At 34.9% G+C, this 19,982-nt stretch overlaps 4 protein-coding genes across 4 annotated transcripts; 2 read left to right on the top strand and 2 right to left on the bottom strand.

Annotated features, from left to right (window-relative positions):
• Positions 1–5,423: 5,423 nt before the first annotated feature.
• On the bottom strand, positions 5,424–6,361 carry LOC106333517. Its single transcript, XM_013771955.1, has 2 exons — positions 5,833–6,361; positions 5,424–5,759 (listed from the first exon to the last, which is right to left on the bottom strand). The coding sequence occupies exons 1-2, from the start codon at positions 6,201–6,203 to the stop codon at positions 5,504–5,506; spliced, it is 627 nt and encodes a 208-aa protein (XP_013627409.1). The 5' UTR covers positions 6,204–6,361; the 3' UTR covers positions 5,424–5,503.
• Positions 6,362–9,668: 3,307 nt separating this feature from the next.
• Positions 9,669–10,235, top strand: LOC106329591 (glutathione S-transferase T2-like). The gene has a single exon (XM_013768284.1). It carries the CDS (start codon positions 9,669–9,671, stop codon positions 10,233–10,235), a length of 567 nt encoding a protein of 188 aa, XP_013623738.1.
• A 2,458-nt stretch (positions 10,236–12,693) lies between these two features.
• On the top strand, positions 12,694–14,181 carry LOC106336097 (L-type lectin-domain containing receptor kinase VIII.2). Its single transcript, XM_013774821.1, has one exon. It carries the CDS (start codon positions 12,932–12,934, stop codon positions 13,997–13,999), a length of 1,068 nt encoding a protein of 355 aa, XP_013630275.1. The 5' UTR covers positions 12,694–12,931; the 3' UTR covers positions 14,000–14,181.
• A 21-nt stretch (positions 14,182–14,202) lies between these two features.
• On the bottom strand, positions 14,203–16,755 carry LOC106336096 (pentatricopeptide repeat-containing protein At5g01110). Its single transcript, XM_013774820.1, has one exon. It carries the CDS (start codon positions 16,628–16,630, stop codon positions 14,429–14,431), a length of 2,202 nt encoding a protein of 733 aa, XP_013630274.1. The 5' UTR covers positions 16,631–16,755; the 3' UTR covers positions 14,203–14,428.
• Between the last annotated feature and the right edge of the window lie 3,227 nt (positions 16,756–19,982).

The raw sequence follows: 19,982 nt of genomic DNA, 5'->3' as shown, positions 1-19,982 counted from the left end.
TTCGTTTTGGAACAAACAATTTGATTTCAAATATTTAGTGAAAGAAATTTCAAGGCAAATAATAAGAGATAGTATTCGATCTGAGATTCTAAAAAATCAAATGATTGTATGTCCATATTAACATTCATTCTATTTCATAAAATTAAATCTTTAAAAAAATTGTTTCAAAAAAATGCATTTTTTTTTATTTTCAATGAATGGTTTATCAACTATTTATGATTAGTTGCAAACTTCAAAAAATTTATTTGCACTTATTAGATTTTTATCGGTTTACAATTATAGAAAAGATAGTACAACAAATTATGCATTTATAACATGTGAAAAACATAAAATATGTATTATATTGAAACAGAGGAAAATATTGCTTAGACAACCATTAGTTGGTAACGACCTCTTTTATGTTTTAAACCTTCATATGACAAGAATATAACTATAATTTTCAAATAATCTTATGTTTTTTTTTTTGAATAATCCAATGTTTCTATTCCTTTCCAATAATTATTCATTCATATATATGCATAAATCGTGGTTTTAATTGGATAACTATTATAGAGCTCTTGACAAAAAAAACTAATATGAAATTTTTACTTCAAAATTTAAACTACTCTAGTTTCCTCCAAAGTTCTACCAATCAAATGTAACAATATTTTCTCATGTTTACTCCACTTATTATTCAAAAAAAATAAAATATGCACACTCATATTTACTATTCCATCTGTTCCTAAATATAAGATGTTTATGTAAAAACACGCATATTAAAAAAATCATTTTTTTGTCTAGAAAACATCAGTAAAATTATAAATTAATGTTATTCAATCAATTACTAAATAGATTATCAAATATGATTGGTTACACGGTTTTTAATAAAGTAAAATGTTACCTAGAAAAATGAAAACATTTTATATATTGGAACATCAAATTTTTGTATCTTTCTTTTTAATCAAGTTATTTTCATCACTTTTACCCCATTTACCTTTTATCTTTCTTTTTAATTAAGTTATTTTCATCACTTTTTCACCTAAATATTTTACTCCATTTTCTTCAAAAAAAGAAATCTCTGCTGACCGTCTATATATTTCTAGAAGAACCTTCTCAACTAAAGGGCATATAATAGAGAAATTGCTTCACGTACACAAAACTTTCTTCCTAATTAGGTAAATACCCTAAATCTCGGAGGATATTGCTTTGATTGCTAAAGACAAAAAATTTAGATTGTTAATATTCATATTCTTTTTTAATTATGGACCAATTGACTCTGTATAATAAGCATATGACCACGATACACTTGCACAAAACACGAGATAAAGAAAGAACATGATACACGTACACAACTATACACATACGATTTTGCCATGTGAAACACGAGATCTTTTGTTTTTCGTGATCTTTTTATTTCTTATTAAAATATGAATACGATAAAATTAGAGAAAAAGACAAAAATAGCACTAAATCAAATGTTCCCAAACTATCACTCAAAGTCAAAAGTCACAAAAATAGCACTTAATATTTTATCAAAAGTCACAAACTTAGGGTTTAGAGTTAAAGGGTGGGGTTTAGGGTTTAGGGTTTAGGATTTAGAGTTTAGATTTTAGAGTTTAGGGTTTAGGGTTTAGAGTTTAGGGTTTAAGGTTTAAAGTTTAGGGTTTAGGGTTTAGGGTTGAGAAATGAGGTTTTGGGGATAAGATTTCTAATTTTGAAAAATAAAAAAATTAAAATTTTCAAAAGATAAACTTAGAAAGATGCTATTTTGGTCAGGTTTAAAGTTTAGGGTTTAGGGTTTAGGGTTGAGAAATGAGGTTTTGGGGATAAGATTTCTAATTTTGAAAAATAAAAAAATTAAAATTTTCAAAAGATAAACTTAGAAAGATGCTATTTTGGTCATTTTAGTTTTTGAATGCTATTTTTGTGATATAAACTTAGAAATGTGCTATTTTGGAGATTTGTCCGTAAAGTTACTCAAATCCAAAGGCCAAATTTCAAAAATCTAGTTGTAAACAATTAATTTATAAAAATGCCCACGTCTACCCCATTACGATCATAAAAAGCCCACGTGTCTCAAACTTTTCGTACATGTATTTGAGAAAATACTTTTCATATAGTTCTCTCAGATCTTTAATCCTGTGTTTGTATATTTATGAAATGCTTTTTTTTTGTGTGTAGATCAATTCTACATCGGCTGCAGTAAACACTTTTCATACTAAATATCCAACTTAGGGCTGTGCCTGAGTGCAAGTCCATCAAACATGCGCTTGAGTGTCGGTATAGCTAAATATATTTTAGAAGTCAATTTGAAAAAAAAATTGGTTGATTCAGTTGGTTTTGGACTAAGCGTTTGTTTACTTTGTTGACAAATTTGATTCTTCCTACATACCAATTTATCAAATGTTATACTCTTTCTGTTGCAAAGTAGTGGAAACTATCACATTACATTGGTTCCACTGAGGCTGAATAAAATGGCAAATGAGGTGGCGTTAAGTGTTACTCGTGATCATAGAGTACAGTCGTACGTAGCACATGTTGGTCCTGCTTGGCTTAGCTCTCTCATTCGATCAGAAGCATCTGGAAATAGCACTTGCTGATACTGAGCGATGGAGGTCTGGAACAGCACCTTTGTGGTGCTCTATTTTTCAGTCTTCTAATTGGTTTTTCTCATTCTGAATTCCCAATTTGTGGGTCTTATCCTCACCTACTGGCGTTGGTTGGGTTTTTCTTTTCATCTTTATTCTCTTTTCTGGCCGGTTTATGGCTTGTTCGTACTTTGGTTTACCCAATTACCCTTAAATGAATTCATTTGACAAAAAAAAAAAAGATATTTCGGTAAAACACGCTTATTAATAAAATTATTTTTTATATAGAAAGTATTATTAAAAATATTAATTAAAATTTTTTCAACCAATTACAAAATAGAACTATTAAATTTGATTGACACAGATTTTGATAAAGTTAATGCTACCTAAAAAATATGAAAACATCTTATATATTGGAACAAAAAAATTTTTATAAACATCTTACATTTCAGAACTGATGATGTACTAAAGAATAAAAAAAATTGCTTATAGGCCCAAAAAAATTCAGGCACTGCCCTGTGTGTGGGATTTTATTTGTTGTAGTCCTCTAGAAAAAAAAGAGAACCTATATGTGGGCTTAAAATGATTTAGTTAATTGAGACTAAAAGCATCAGTTAGTAACTTAGTGTTGTGAAAGTATTGAGTTTTGTTGTCATTTTCTATGGTCTATATTTCTGGCCATTTTTCATTTCTTTTGATAAGATTATCCAAAATATAGTGACAAGTAACAACCAGAAGATTTTAGGCTGACACTATTGGGCCAACGACAAAGTTTATGTTAACTATTGCCCATCTAGGCCCGTCTTTTTGTTTCTTTTCTTCTTTCCAATTTGAATTCTATAATGTCAAAGATTTAGAGACGATGATTGTTTCCATTAGTTTTTGGTTTTTACATTTTGGTTTTAGATTTTGGTTTTTGGTTTTTAACTTTTAGATTTCATTTTTTGATTTTCAGCTTTTGGTTTTATTTTTTGGTTTTTAGATTTTTGTTTAGTTTTATTCTTAGTTTTTTTTATAAAATAAGCAAAATATTGTTTTTTTTACGTAAAAAAAAGTTGAACAAAAAAAAACATTGTTTTAAAATAATATTTTTTTTTTAAATTACCATTAAAATTTATCTAAATACAGTGGCTGTTATTTAAAATAAAAAGATCACCATGTTTTAAATTATTTTATTTTACGTGTTATACATAAATATAATTAATAAAATATCTATAAATTATAAAAATTAAAATATTTTAAAATTTTGAAACTATTTATAAATTTTATTACATAAAATATTTTTCGTTTTTTAGAACTTGAATGGCTATTTTTCAAATTAATATAATATATTGTATTAATAAAATATTTTAAATTTTATAAATTTTATTTGTTGTTTATCATGTATAATAATAATATTATTCAATAATTTATTTATAGATATTAAGAATTAATTGGCTACAACTAATACTAAAATTATCTATATTTATTTACATATATGAAACACATAAATTATTTTACATTAATGTTAAATGATAAAAAAAAATGTATGGGAATTTTATCTTTATGAAAATATTATTTACTTAGTTATTAATTAATTAAAATATAGTATTTTATACAAAATAAACAAAATTCGTTTTTATTTTGAAAACCCACAAAAGTTGGTTTTTAGCTTTTTTTCACAAATTGGTTGAAATTTTGAAAACTAGTTTATCTAAATTTTAGGGAATCTATTTGTTAAAAAACTTGATTGGCAAGTGAAATGGTTTTTACAAAATCAAAAACCAAAAACTAAAACAAAAACTACAAACAATCAACATCTCAGTGTGTGGTTTGTCTTCTTTAATAATGTTTCTAGAGTATTAAAACTTAAGAGATTCAGATATTCCTAAACTAAATATCCATGATATTGTAATCGGTTCTAATGTATAGTTAGGAAAGCATGATTGATGACCAAATACCACAAGCAAGCAGCAGATATCTTTTGATAATACAATGTCCGTTTTAATTTTCTCCCCATTACTAATTTTGTGTTGGGAGATTTCAGAGAAAAAAAAACTGAATATTACGTTGATTGAAAAAGCTTAAAACACAATTACAAAATATTGAATATTTAAATAAGAAGACAACTACCCATGATCCCAATAATAAAAACAAATAATTAAACCCCTAATATTTATGAAACATCCCACATTAAACTAAATCACAAATCCAATACTACTTCCTAATTTCTAGATTGATACTTTGAATCAATCAACATTTTGTTGCCACACACAGTATTGGCAAGAAGGTGGCATGTTTTTTCCTTTTTCTTTTTAGGTGGCTATGTTACCTTATGAGTGAAATGTTCAGCGAGGCTCTAAGCGATGCAACGCAAGCACAAGTACTTTCACTGGGATGGCCAAAATCGCTCTTTACTTACAAGCGGCTTGTCTTACCAAACTCGAAATGGAAGTTGAAAGTAAAGCTATTAGAGCATGATTATTGGGGATTCTTAGAATGAAGTTCTTAACGGAATATAAGAACCCGTCTCTTAACTTTTAACTAAAAAAGCTAAGAACCGGTTCTTAAATAAGAGTTTTAAGAGCCGGTTCTTAACTTTTTTAGTTAAAAGTTAAGAGACGAGTTTTTATATTCCGTTAAGAACTCCGTCCTAAGAACCTCTCAATAATCATGTTCTTAGGCATGGTTCTGCCCTTGAGGCTTATAAGAGTTTGTGAAAAAAACATGTATATTCAGAAATTGTGAATAAATAAATATAAACATGTAAGTAACCATACAGATTTGTATGCTATTTTTTAATCTAACTCAATTATGATTTTTTATATATATATTTGTATTCCAATTGTTTGATATGATTGCACTCGTGCAAAAAGCTAAAACAGGAATCAAATTCCACACAAAGCAAAAGAAAAAAAAAAGGAAAAAAAAAAACAGAGGATGTTTAATCTTGTTCCTCATTGTTGTGAAGGCAAGTTGAAGTGAAAGAACCATGAGATTACAAATGCAGAAACCATACATGTCAAAAGGAAGTTAAGAAACCTATTATTCCCTCTCCAGAATCTCCGGTCATCGGAATCCATTGTGGCCACCACCGTGGATGAATTTCCAGCCTCCACGTCACTCACATTGGTTTCAATCGTGGTTGTTTGATCAATCTCGTTGCCAGCTTTAGAGAAGTTTAAAGCTATCGAACGACAAATCTCGCAAGTCCTGAAACATCAACTTGTTAAGTCCAACATTGGTTTTTATTGAGTGAGATCAAACTAGTTAATTGGTTGCTTACTTGTCACCCTTGATCTTGAACCAAGTCTCGGCACATTGCTTATGAACATAACCCAAATCATCTTTACAAGAACATCCAAGAACCATTGGGTCTCCACATTCACGGCGGCTACTCTCTAAACCCAAATGGCAAATCCGGCAATCTTTCTCCTCCGGAGATGATCGAGAAGTTTCCGATTCTGATTCTGAGAGGTCCTCCAAATCAGGAAACTCAAACTCGCCGCAAAAGCTCCTTACAGCTGAGTGAAAATCGTAGTCATAGTCGCAGGAAGAGCTGTCTTCTCCGAACTCGCTGACGTCACTTCGACGGTAATGACGCTGATCACCGGAACCATTCTCTAAATCAAGGTGAGAGATTTCGAAAGATGACATTTCTTTTTATTTGAGAGAGAGAAGACAAGACTTTGCTATATTATCATTACAAGACTTCTGTCACAAGTAAACATGAACTCTTGGATCAAGAGATTATAAAAAGCAAATAAAACTAAGGGAAAAAAGACATGAAAGGTCAGAAGATCTGAGGGACTATGTTTTTGTTCTGTCTGTGGACCAAAGTGATGCAAAACATTATTCACAAGACAGGTTTATTTTTATTTATTTAATTTGTTTTGTACAAAGAAAAATAAAACATTATAGCAGGCTTTAAGCTGATAATACTCGATTGTTAACTAATCCGCACGCTAAGTATCATCGTGTTGTTTATGATTTGAGGGCATGTGTTTCGTATTATTAAGCTTATGAAATCTTTTTCTTCTAAACGTTGATTTAGGTTATCGGAGAGGCGTAAGTCAACATGTTTGACGGTGGAGATTACAAATTACTCGCATGGGAGGCACGTGACGTGATAGAACTAACGAAGTATCGTGATCGTAGTGCGGCTGAGCTTTGGGACCACCGCCTTTGGGTCGGTCTGTCTCATCATCCTTCCCTTTCACGCCACCACTCACTTCTCTCATGCTTCTGTTTTTTTTTTTTTTCTCTTTTATTAATAAAGGTCAGACCAAATATTGTTTTGACCGCAAAAAACTCTCTGTAAATGGAAAGAATAAACCGGCGACAGAAAAAAACTGAACCAAAGTAAATGAAAATTTTTAAACCAAAACTGAAATTCAGCTGAAACCAATATGCAATACAAATAGTTTTATTCAATTATCTGATAATAGAACTGATAGAACTTACACCAAAAAAGAAAAAGAAAATCTGATAGAACCAGCATAAAATATAAAAACAGATGGAAGGGTGCCAACATACTAGTACTAATGCACCATATCTCATCAAAACTCCATAGTTAAATGCGTTCGGATGAAAATAATATTAAAATGAAACCTTCCCAAAAATCCTAGTAACATTAAGACCATCATTAACCCGGGATTCTTAGAGTGCAGTTCTTACCGGAAGTTAAGAAACTGTTTCTTAACTTTTAACTAAAAAAGTTAAAAATCGGTTCGGTTCTTAAAATCTTTATTTAAGAATCGGTTCGCTTCTTAAAATCCTTATTTAAGAATCGGTTCTTAGCTTTTTAGTTAAAAGTTAAGAAACAGTTTCTTAAATTTTGCTAAAACCTTATCCTAAGAATTCCGGATTAATCATGCTCTAAGACATGCCGTAAAATGGATTATCAGTTTTCCAGTAATTGTTACTGGAGAGTCTGGACTTGACTGTAATCCGTAAGAAACTGGTTAGGGTAATTTATATTCTTTATTTGATAAGAATTATGGCCCATTAATAATATAATTATCTTTTTCTAGGCCCACGAATAAAATTACTGATAGTTAGGCCCATATTTTAAGAAGCCATGAACAATTTGGTATGGATAAATAATATAATCAGTTGGTTGGCCACTAATTAACACATTTATTAGAGATAAATGAGATTCCATCTTTTTGTTTGCCAACACAACTCCACCTTTGTTTATCTCCAAACCCCACATTTTCTACTTCTCTTTGGTTTGTGGACAATAAAATATCATTTCATCTCCACTATCTTAAAATCTTAAAATCAGCATTAATTTCTTTTGTCTAGATTTTCTAAGAGCATGTTTATCGGGACATTTAAAGGAAAGCTTAGAGGAATCTAATGATTTAATTAAATGAAAAATAATAAGAAAGACAAAAACCGATGCTTAGCTTAGGTAATTTGTGATCGAATTTAATGGGGATTTAAAACACGTGTCACGTAAGCAGTGGACCGTATTTAAAGATGCTTTTATCTTTTATTTTTTTTCTTCTCTTTTCTTTCTCTGATTTTCCCGTGTTCTTGTTTTGTCCGTCGAGAGAAAATAACAAAATCGAAGAGATTCCTCCACCTTCTTTGCTCGAAACCGACGATCGAAACCGATGACGACTCTCTTGTCCTCCCGGAGTCTCATCTTTTCCCACTTGCCTGGTCTTCTCCATCAGATCAAAGATCGAAACTGACGATCAAAACCGAGGACTCTCTTGTCGTCACGAAGTCTCGTCTCACTTGTCGGGTCTTCTTCATCTGATCAAGGATCGAAACTGGTGACGGACGACGTCTCTCTGGCTTCTCACGGGGATTCCATCGCCATCTCCGCCGATACCGAGGACGACTCTCTTCTCCTCACAGAGTCTCGTCGTTCCACTTGTGTCGTCTTCTCCGCCAGATCAATGATCGCTACCGAGGACGGATTCTGTCTGGCTCCTCATGGAGATTCCTCCTACTTCATGTGAGGGTCGAGGACTCTGTCCGTGTTGACGGCGTCTCCTCCGTTGGAGATAAGTTCACAACTATTGACATATTTCTCCTTTCAATTCATGAATGCATGTGATAGTAGTTAAGTTTTGTGTGTCATTGTAAAGTTTTAGCCTTTGATCAAAAATTGTAGGCTGCTTAAATGTTTAGTGTGCTTGGTGTGATTGTTTAGTAAATGAAAGGCGATTGTTTTTTTCTGATTGTTTAGTTAATGAAAGGTGATTGTTTTGTCTGATTGTTTAGTAAATCTTGAAACAAGTATTGAAGATCAGAGAGGACTGTATAGTGTCATGTATTGTTGCTGATATCTCGTTAGATCTTTCTTTTTATTTGTCCAAACAAGTTGATGAATCATGTGTCATGTATTGGTTATTTGAGAATGGTAATTAAGGTTGTTTATACAACTGAAATCAGTAACGTATATAATTAAGTTTGCTTTGGTTTGCGTAGATAAATCATGTGAGGAAGGTAAGAGGAGAATGAGGAGCCAAAGACAGGCGGGATGTTGGAGGCAAAGATAGGTTTGTTGTTTTTTTCTTAATTGCTTTCTTATGCATAGTACTTATTAGGATAATAAATGCTGGTTATAGTTAGGCTGTGGTTGTGATGAATGCTTTTGATTAATGACTATGATGAATGCTTGTGTTAGTGGTAGATAACTTTAACTCTGACTAATGACTGTGATGAATGCGTGTTAGGTTTGTGTGGTAGATAATAAATTTCTTAGATAGATGGAAGAGTAAAAGCAATTAGCTGTCCAACTAAGTCGATCTTCTTCTCTTTTCCTCTATTAAAACCGAACCTTTCTCTCTAGTTTTTAATCTTCAAAACACATTTCTTTTTCCTCTCTTCCCTCACTGGTTAGGAAATGGATCAGACATCCAATTTTGTTGATTTGTTGAACAGTCAACAAGATACTATCCATCCGTATGCTAGTTTTTCACAACTCCCTACTCAAACTTCATCCTTCTGTGAAGACTCACCTACAGAGCGTAGAGAAAGAAAGAAATGGACAGTCACAGATGATCTAGTGCTCATTAGCGCATGGCTAAACACGAGCAAGGACCCAGTCGTTTGCAATGAGCAGAGAGCAGATGCTTTCTGGAAACGCATTTCAGCAACAAGATGAATGATCTGGTGTGCAAGTTCTGTGGAGCTTATGCAGCAGCAACAAGGCAGAAAAGCAGTGGCCAGAACGAGGCAGATACTGTTAAACTGGCACACCAAATCTTCTACAATGACCATAAGATTAAGTTTAATCTTCACTATGTTTGGGAGGAGCTGAGGAATGACCAGAAATGGTGTGAAGTTAGTAACTCGAAGGTTGATGGAAAAGGTAGGAAGAGAAAGTATAATGATGGATCACAATCTGAAAGCTCTCAAGCACCTTCAAATCTCGGAGATGATCCAACTAAACGTCCTCCTGGTGTTAAGGCTGCGAAAGGAGTATGTAGTAAGAAAAGTATAGCAGAAGACCAGGCTCTTGCTCAGTTTGAGACCATGTGTTCTATTAAGGAGAAAGATTTGGCTGTTAAGGAGAAAGATTTGGCTATTAGGGAGAAAGATTTGGCAGTTAAGGAGAGAGTTTCGAAGATGTCTTTGCTTGACAGTCTCATTTCCAAAAAAGAGACACTTTCTCAAGCTGAAGAAGCTCTCAAGCAGAAGTTACTAACAGAGATGCTCAATAATTAGTTCTGTTTTTCTAGGTTTCATGTTATGTTGTTCATCAAGGTGTGATGCCCTGTTTTTCATCAAGGTTTCAATTTCGGTTTAAGTCGCAATATGCTCGGTAATTGTATGTTTCTGAATTATGTGCTTGTATAATTATAAAGCTGTTTCATGTTATCTTCTATGTTCTTCTCGTGATCTATCTCATGTTCTTCTATAATTATACAACTGTTTTATGTTCTCTGTTCTTCTCATGCTTTGTCTCATGTTCTCTTCTCGTGTTTTGCAGGTTCAAAAGAGTGTACCCCTGTTGATGGGACCAGTGAGGATTGTACTCAGAAGTCACGAATATGCTTTGTCTTGAGTTTTGTCTTGTTGTGTCACAAGTTCTTTGAAGTAGCAACATGTATTTGTTTGTATGTGTCACGAGTTCTGTTGTAGTACCAACTTTGTATTTGTTTGAATGTGTCACAAGTTGTATTCAAAACTTCTTGATCTCTAGATAAAGCTTTGATTCACTCTCGTATTGTATTCACAATCTCATTACTCTTTCTCACAATCTCATTACTCCTTCTCGTCTTATATCCCTCTCACCATCAGTTCAGTTTAAAGCTTTGATTCACCCTCTCACTATAATCACATTGTTCTCCTTCTTCTCGTTCTATATCCCTCTCACCAATAACCGCACAAAAAAAAACTTTAAGTCATTTTCATCATATATTTATGGCTTCTTCTTCTCAAAACACTTTTGAGGGAGTAGATTTTGATCAATATTATGAGTAATATATGGAACAAGAATTTGTTCAATCTTTTGAAAATTTGAACATTCAACAAGAAGAAGGAAGAAAAAAAGGAAAAAACGAGTTCACATCGAAAGGAATCGTGAAGAAGGCGATGTACGTTTATGGAATGATTATTTCAGTAAAACTCCAACATATCAACAAAATCAATTCCGACGGCGATTTAGAATGAACAAGCCATTGTTCATGCGCATTGTTGATCGACTCGCCAATGAAGTTGAATTCTTTCGACAAAAGAGAGATGCTCTCGGCCGGCTTAGTCTCTCTCCACTACAAAAGTGTACAGCAGCCATTCGTGTCTTGGCATATGGTACTGCGGCTGATGCGGTTGACGAATACCTCTGACTCGCTGATTCTACTACTCGGTTATGTGTGGAACATTTTGTGGAAGGAATAGTATATTTATTCGGCGACGAGTACCTAAGAAGACCAACACCGGCTGATCTTGAACGCCTACTTGCAATTGGAGAGTCCTGTGGATTTCCCGGGATGATAGGAAGCATCGATTGTATGCACTGGGAGTGGAAGAATTGTCCCACCGCATGGAAAGGGCAATATGCACGTGGTTCGGGAAAATCGACAATTGTTTTAGAGGCGGTTGCTTCCTTTGATCTCTGGATATGACATGCATTTTTTGGATCTCCAGGTACCTTAAATGATATCAATGTTCTTGATCGTTCACCTGTTTTTGATGACATAATACAAGGTCGGGCTCCGCAAGTCACTTATACTGTGAATGGAAGGGAGTATCATTTGGCTTACTATCTCACCGACGGTATTTATCCGAGATGGACTACTTTTATCCAATCTATTCGGGAGCCACAAGGGCCGAAAGCGGTTTTGTTTGCTGAAAAACAAGAAGCTGCCCGAAAAGGTGTCGAGCGTGCTTTTGGAATCTTGCAATCTCGCTTTGCCATTGTTAAAAACCCGACACTTTTTTTGGGACACAGCCAAAATTGGGAATATTATGAAGGCATGTATCATACTTCATAATATGATAGTAGAAGATGAACGAGATGGATATACCATGCGAAATGTTTCAGAGTTCCAACAAGGATAAGATACCGGAAGTTCACATGTCGATCCCGATATTGAAAGAGAATTCCATGAAGTGCTCACCAATATGATGGGACGTTGAAGACAAATTCGTGATCCACGTACAAATCAACAACTGAAAAAAGATTTGGTTCAACATTTATGGCATAAATTTGACGTGATGAAAACAACAACTGAGTTTGGAAGTTTGTTTTCGAATTTTTCTCAGTTATTGTACTAATCTTTATTTCATTTTTATTTTAAATTTCTATGTTTTTAATGTTATCCTTTAATGTATTATAATTAATAAATGAATTTTTTAAAATTTTTTTTTTTATTAAGAACCCCAACTTAAAAACTCTCCATTGGACTGCATAAAATGAGAGCACCTTAACAAAGATCCTTAACCCCACTAACCATTAAATTTAATATTAAAACTTCATTAGCACCTATTTAAGCATCCGGGGTTAAAAGATGCTCTAAGACAGCCATTTGTTAAATCCTACATCGTTACCCGATCAATGTTGATTATTGGAAGGATTATTAAAAGAAAGAAGAAGTGGGCCTAAAATGTCACAATCTAGACCATGGGGGTAAGGGAAGAGAGAAGTAAGAAGTACTGGTGGTGGGGGGGGGATTAAGAACAGAGATGGCATTAATTGAATTTCACTGATTCAGCAACTACCGAGCGTGAAAGATAGCGAACCAAAGTTCACCTTCTCCCAGTAGAAGATGTCTTTAAATTCTATTTAATTTCTACCACTCTTGAAAACTGCAACTCATTCACGAATCCTAGAAATTCCTTTCATCGGAAGCTGAAGAAAGAAGGAAAAAAGAAAAGCTCCTTTCTAGATTCCTCAAAGCTCCCCATTTTCAATTTCAGCTATGGCGGTTTTCAAAACCCTAGCTTTTCTGCTGGTCATCAGCTTCGAAACTATGGCTGCTGCCGCAGATGCAAATTCCTCGTTTTCCTTTGATGGGTTTGCGAAATCTCCGAGCTTTGACAAGAATATTGCTCTGTTTGGAGATTCGAAGCTCGTTGGTGGTGGAGGTTCGTCGATTCAGCTGACTGGCTCAGTGAGTCGGAGCCAAGGGCGAGTCATTTACATGAAACCCATCAAACTCTTCCAAGGTACTACTAAAGGGAGAAGCTTTCCAGGTTCACTCTCGACTAGTTTCTCCTTCACCATGCCCTCCAAAGAGATTGGGAGTGTCCTGGCTTTTGTAATGGTTCCAAGTGGTTTGGATCTTAGGCTGTTTGGTAGGAAGGATAACGCTTCCTCAGGTCTAGGTTTCTTATTGAAAAAGGAGATTGTTGCTGTTGAGTTTGGTATCTCCAAGAGAGGAAACCGTGTGGGGATCTTAGTTGGTAGACCTGAATCTGCTAAAATTAGAAACTTATCATCTTTTGATGGCCATTTCAACGGAGAGAAGAGATTGAATTGCTGGATTGATTACGAGGCGAGCTCAAAGAGAGTAGAGGTTCGTTTGAGTGTTTCTACTGCCTTAAAGCCTGTAGATCCATTCGTGTCTTACTCAGTAGACTTGGCTAAGCTATGGAAAGGAAAGAACTTCATGGTGGGTTTGACCTCTTCTAATGGAAACTCTTCCAAGCCACATTATCTCCACTCATGGAGCTTTGGGATGAGACATCCCTCGATGAGGATTCACTCGCAGCCGCTTGATCCAAACGCAGTTTCCAAGACTGTTAAGGAGGAGGTGAAGACGGTGGAAGTGAAGGGGAAGAAGAGCAAGTGTGTTTGGAGAATGCTTGGTGCATTGGTTCTGGGTGCGGTTTGTGGAAGTCTAGGAGCGATGTTAGCGTTATACCTTTGGACAATATGCGGTAATAGGCGGTCAATGGCAGTGGTTCCTGAGGAATGTGCTAATGACAAATCAGATATTGTCGTGATAAAAGCTGCCGCTGTTGTTGATGAACAAAGCAAGAAGTAGTTTCGTGTTTTCTTTTAATAGAATTTTTGGAAGTCTCTGTGTTTGTATTGTAAATTCTTGTGTCCTTCGCTTTGTTTGTTAGTGGCAAGTTTGGTGAGATAAGTTTTCACATGTAGAATCATTTACAATATGTATTAATTAAGATCTTGAATTATTGAACAAATTCAATGCAGTTTGTCCTTTTTCTCTTTCAATTGTGAACAAGAGGAGACGTTAGTGTATACTAGTGAGAGTTTGTCCAAAAACAGAAAGAATGCATTTATAATCAGTTGCCACGTTCAGACACCTTACTCTGTCTCATTTCTCTGTCTTGACTCGGAAGAAAGTGAGAGGAGAGTAGTAATGGAATGTGTATTGTCTCCAGTGGTCCCCTTCCTCAGCTTACGTGAGTTGCAACTTGCAGCAGTAAACCACAACAGGAATTGAGCATCAGAATTGATCATCAGGGGAGAATCCTCTCTGCAACATCTCATCGTGAAACCGAAACGCCTCCGTTAAGTTATCTTGAGAAACAAATCCATTTATCCGAGCAGTATACGTTGACTTGTCAGGATTCACACCTCTCTCAATCATCTTCCTCAACACAGCCTCAGCTTCTTTCATCTGATTCTGTCTACAAAACCCATGTAAGATCGAATTGTACGTAAACACATCAGGCACTAGTAATCCTCCCCCTTGCTTCTCCTCCTCCATCTTCTTCACCAAACCAAAAGCTCTACTCATGTTTTCTTCTCTAACATAACCGTATATCAACGTGTTGTAAGTGATGATATCCGGCACAAAACCTTCAGAGACCAACTTGTCCAAAAAGCTTTCTCCATCCGAGGCATTACCAGACCGGCAATAGCCCTTTATCATAGAGTTACAAATCATGACCGTTGGCTTCACACCTTTACTCATCATCTCATCCCATACCCGAAACGCTTCAGGGAGATGGCCTTTGCTGCACAGCGCGTTAACCATAATGCTGTAAGATACAGGAGTCGGTAGTATCTCTCTTGATACCATATCTGTCCATATCTCTTTCGCTGTATCGATATCGCCTACTTTACCAAACCCATCTAACAGCGTGTTGTACCTCACAACGTCGAGTCTGATCCTCTTTTCTTTCATCTTCTTGAAAAGCTCCATTGCGTTCTGCAGGTTCCCGAGCTTACAGTGTCCATCGATAAGTATGGTTAGAGTGTAGGAGTCTGGAAACAAACCCCTTTCTGTCATCTCTCTGAAGAGCTTATCCGCATCACCCAACATCTTCCGTTTGCATAAGCCGTGCAAAATGGTGTTGTAGGCAACAACATCCATACAACAACCACGCCGAAGCATTTCGTTTCTCAAATCCATAGCTTCGGAGATCATACCTTTCTTACAATACCCTTGGATAAGAACTGTGTAGATCACGTTATCAGGAACCAAACCAGCATCCTTGACAAAATCGAAAAACACTAACGCCTTGTCTAAATCTCCACTCCTAGCGAAAAGACTCATCACCGAGCTAAAGCAAACCAAATCAGGAACAACATCCCTACACCTCATATCACTGAAAATCTCTTCTACCTCAACCGCGTCTCCCTTCTTACAAGCCTCCATCAGCAACGATCTATACGTAGTAGAGTCAGGACTCAAACCAGATTCCAACATCTCAGCGAAAACCTCCTTAGCTCTCTCGTATCTCCGATGCTTACAGAGACCATTAATCACAGTGTTGTAAGTATAAACACCAGGACTAAACCCTTTGCTGGGCATAGCGTCCATCAACTCAAACGCCTCTTCCATAAAGCCTTTACTAGAGTAAGCGCTAATCAACGTGTTGGAGGTAACGATATCAGGATAAACCCCCATCTTCTCTTGCACTTGCGATAAAAAGGATCCGACTTTATCCATTTGACCGTCTTTGCACAACGCATTAACCATTATATTGAGAGTGTAGACATTAATTCCACTCGGAGAAATGTCGTGATAAACACCCCAAGCCAATTCAACCCACCCGAGCCTCACCAAGCTTCCTAAAAGAGCGTTGCACGCATCTATAGAGACCGTGTAGCCTTTGCTTCTCAGCAATGTGAAAGCCTCGTGAGCTTCTCTTAGCTTTCTAGCCTGAACGTAAGTCCTAATCAACAAATCGAAAACGGAATCATTGGAGGCACAGTTACTGTAAGTGGAAACCAATGAGCTCACAACCTCTGCTCTGGAGACGCCACTTCTCCTAATCATCCTGAGAAGACAGCTCTGCGCATCGGATAGCCTTCCGCTCCTTACTAGGATATGGATGATTGCGCTTAGAGAGAAAGACGTGTGCTTGGAATTGGGAAGGTGTAAACTTAATTGTTGGATGAACCTTTGAGCTAGAGTTAAGTCGTCGCGGCAACGGTACAGAACCTCGACGACGGATAGAGGGTTTAGTCGAATCAGGTGGTTACGCAGAGAAGCCGCTGTCGCTGAGTTGTTGTTGTTATTAGCTTGGTTTAAACTGAAACATAGTTTGTCCACCAAGTATGGATCAGAGGAGGATGAGGTTGTTTCGGATTCGGGAGATGTTGACAAGGTTTTGAGAGGTTTAAGTCGAGTGTGAGGGGTAGTTTTAACGCGGGAGCAAAGGAGGATTCTTGAAGGTAATAAGCGGTGAGCAACCATTTCTTCTGGCCTAGAGAGAGACAAGGGAGAGTTGAAGACTAGTGCTCTACATGACAAGAACGGAGCTCCAGGCAAAACGGCGTCGACACTCAACGGGCTGTCTGTTCCCGAGGGCTAAAGAGTCCAGTGAAAGTGGTAAGCCCATAGAGTTCTTTTCTCTGCTCCAGAATTCATTTGTGTGGAAATTAAGTTGGCGTCCCTCTTTTAATATTTTTTGCACAAATACTAGGGGTCCGGTTTGGTTCCATTTTTTTTGGTTTTTCAGTATTTCAGTTTCTAAAAAGTATCTACTATACTAAAACCAATTTAGTTTGGTTCAGTTTATATACTGTCGATTTTTTGTTTATTCGGTTTTATACAAAAAAACATAAATTTATATATCTTTTAAGCTATTTTACTAATTTGACTAGATATTGAATTTTATATAATTTGAACATATTTCAAATAGTTTTTTTCTTTTTTTTTTCTATTACTATATAAAACAATTAGTAAACATATTAAGTCAATCATTATAATAGTTTTTATACAATAAAAATAATAAAATTTTGTAATCCATAATATTATAAATAACTAAATAGTAGCACATATATATATATATTTTTAAAAAGGTTAAAGTTTTGTTTTATTTAATTTGATAAAAATGAAACATAACTTTCTACTTGAAATAAAATATTAATTTACTAAAATCAACATTTTAAATATGAAGATCATATCAATAAAATAAATTATGTTTATATTCTTAATTATCATATATAATTTACATATATTACTATTTATCTGAGAGCTTCAGTTTGACTACAACATATAGTAGCCGTCCCATGACTTTTGTGGATCCAAAATCAGATGACAGATGGTACTGGGTTTGTGAAGAGAGGGACAAAGTTTACTGTGACAGATGATCTGATCGTTACAGCTAAGAAGTCTAACTCAACATTTAGTATACTGAAGAAGTTGAAGGGTCAAGCAGATGATATGGAGGTGCAAGTAATTAGCATCAGCAGTGCAGAGGTATATATAACTAACTAACCCCTTTTCCTTTCTTTCTTGGCCAGTTAAGAAGACAATACTGTGATTTTCTCTGTTACTTTGAAAAATTAGGCTTTGAATCTGTTGAAAGCTTCACTGGTGACATGCTCTGCTTTGAGCTCGGCTTTTAGGAGTTTGCTTCTGAAGGAAGATAGATCGAACCCTATTTCAAAGAGACTAAAGATAGAGACATGAACAGTGGAGAGAGAGCTGCTACTACTATTATTGATTTTAAATTATGCAGAGATTAAACTTCATCTGCTTGCCACCACATTGACTTGGTTTTTTCTATTATTATTGCCTTTCCTTTTGAAATTTTTGCAGCAAAATTGCTAATTTTCCACTTATAGTATAGTTTTCTACACAGCTTTATCAGGAGAATCATGAAATCTCTATTTAGCACATCTAATTTCTTTTGAAATAAACGATGGCTAAAAGAAGTGATATTTTACGAGATGTTGGCCATGCAGTGAAGTGGAAGCTCAAAGGGTTGTCTTTAAGAGTGGCTCTTGGCCTCTTGGGGGTTTAAATGACTTGTTAATATTTTTATTCAGTGTTAAAAGCATCTCTAAAAGACTTTCTATAACTTCAAATATGAAGTTTTTTGCTCTCAAAAAAAGAAACTTCAAATTTTGAATAATAAAACTTTAAATATAGAGAGACACTAATCAAAACTTCAAATTCGAAGTTTCATATTTTTCATTGCATTTTGGTCCTTATATTTACATATTACATTTATGATTCTTAAATATTTTGTCGTTTTATCTTTTTAATCCTTAAAAACTTTATAACTAAGAAATATTTCAAATTTGCTTTTGTAGTTTTAATTTTTACAAATAAAATTAAAAAAACTTTAAGATAAGCATTTTTCAAAACTAGATTTAGATAACAATAATATTAAAAAAAACTTAACAAATGCACTAATTGATCATATCTGAAAATATTACGAAAAATAGTTTTATACATTAATGTGGTATTTTACATGTAGTTTAATATTTAACTAGGTATTTCTATGTAAAATTTTATATTTTACTGAATTATTTTGTTAATTAATATTTCTATAATTTTTTTATATATGTGCTATGTATTTTTAAATTTGTATGAATTTAAATTAAGTATCATAAATATAAATACTATAATATAAAATATAAATACTTTTGAAATTTAGTTTGAAGTTTTGATTTAGGAGAAGACTACCTTTAAACTTCAAATATGAAGTTTTAGAAACTCTAAAATAGAATGTCTTTTTGGAGATGCTCTAAGAGTTTATACACTCATAAAATTGGTTACTGGTGTGTAATAACACGTATAAATGAAAAGTTTCTGAATATAAAGTGCACGCTACAAGGGGGAAGATTAAAGGGCTGCTGGTATTCAATGTCATACTTAAAGACTGTCTTAAACTGTTTATATTAGCTTCCCCACACTGTTCTAAATGGGGAAACTCTAAGGGTTGTTACTATTTTTATTCTTCCTCTTTATTCTTTAAAGTATTTCTTCTCTCTTTTCCATATTCTTACCTCCAAAAGGGCGACAATGGCTGAAAGTTCTGGGGAAGCAAAGGTGTAACGGCTTTGGCCCGATGAACCTTATCAAATGCTTTACCCCAAACTTTTTCGTTCAAAAACTCTTATTAAAACTCAAATTTGTCTTACATAAAACCAAACTTAACAAAACTGAAATGTCGAATAAAAACTTAAGAAGAAATGGTTGAAAGAAAGGAGTCATAAATGAAAGACTCGAGAAAACATTTGCACCATACGGACATCTACTCCCGCTCCCTCTCGGCCCTACCTGTAAAAAGAGGGGTGAGTACATAATACTCAGTGAGGGTAGGTTCTAGGAACCCACGAGCTCAACTCAGGAAGAGCAAACAATCACAAGTCATGAGCTAATAAGATCTATTACACAGAAACCCATACTACCCGACATGAACTAAAGACCCTACAATGCACATCCTTTTCATCTTTTCGTCATTTTCATCAGTGGATAGCCCCAACTAGGCTTCTACCCCATATTCTTGTGGATTGGCCACATCTCCTATGGGTGCTTCCATATTCTTGTGGATTGGCCACATCTCCTATGGGTGCTTCCATATTCTTGTGGATTGGCCACATCTCCTATGGGTGCTTCCATATTCTTGTGGATTGGCCACATCTCCTATGGGTGCTTCCATATTCTTGTGGATTGGCCACATCTCCTATGGGTGCTTCCATATTCTTGTGGATTGGCCACATCTCCTATGGGTGCTTCCATATTCTTGTGGATTGGCCACATCTCCTATGGGTGCTTCCATATTCTTGTGGATTGGCCACATCTCCTATGG

The sequence above is a fragment of the Brassica oleracea genome, chromosome C3, assembly GCF_000695525.1.
Source record: "Brassica oleracea var. oleracea cultivar TO1000 chromosome C3, BOL, whole genome shotgun sequence".
NCBI lineage: Eukaryota > Viridiplantae > Streptophyta > Magnoliopsida > Brassicales > Brassicaceae > Brassica > Brassica oleracea.
Note: the sequence above shows the minus strand (reverse complement) of the source record. Positions and strands in the feature narration are given on the sequence as shown.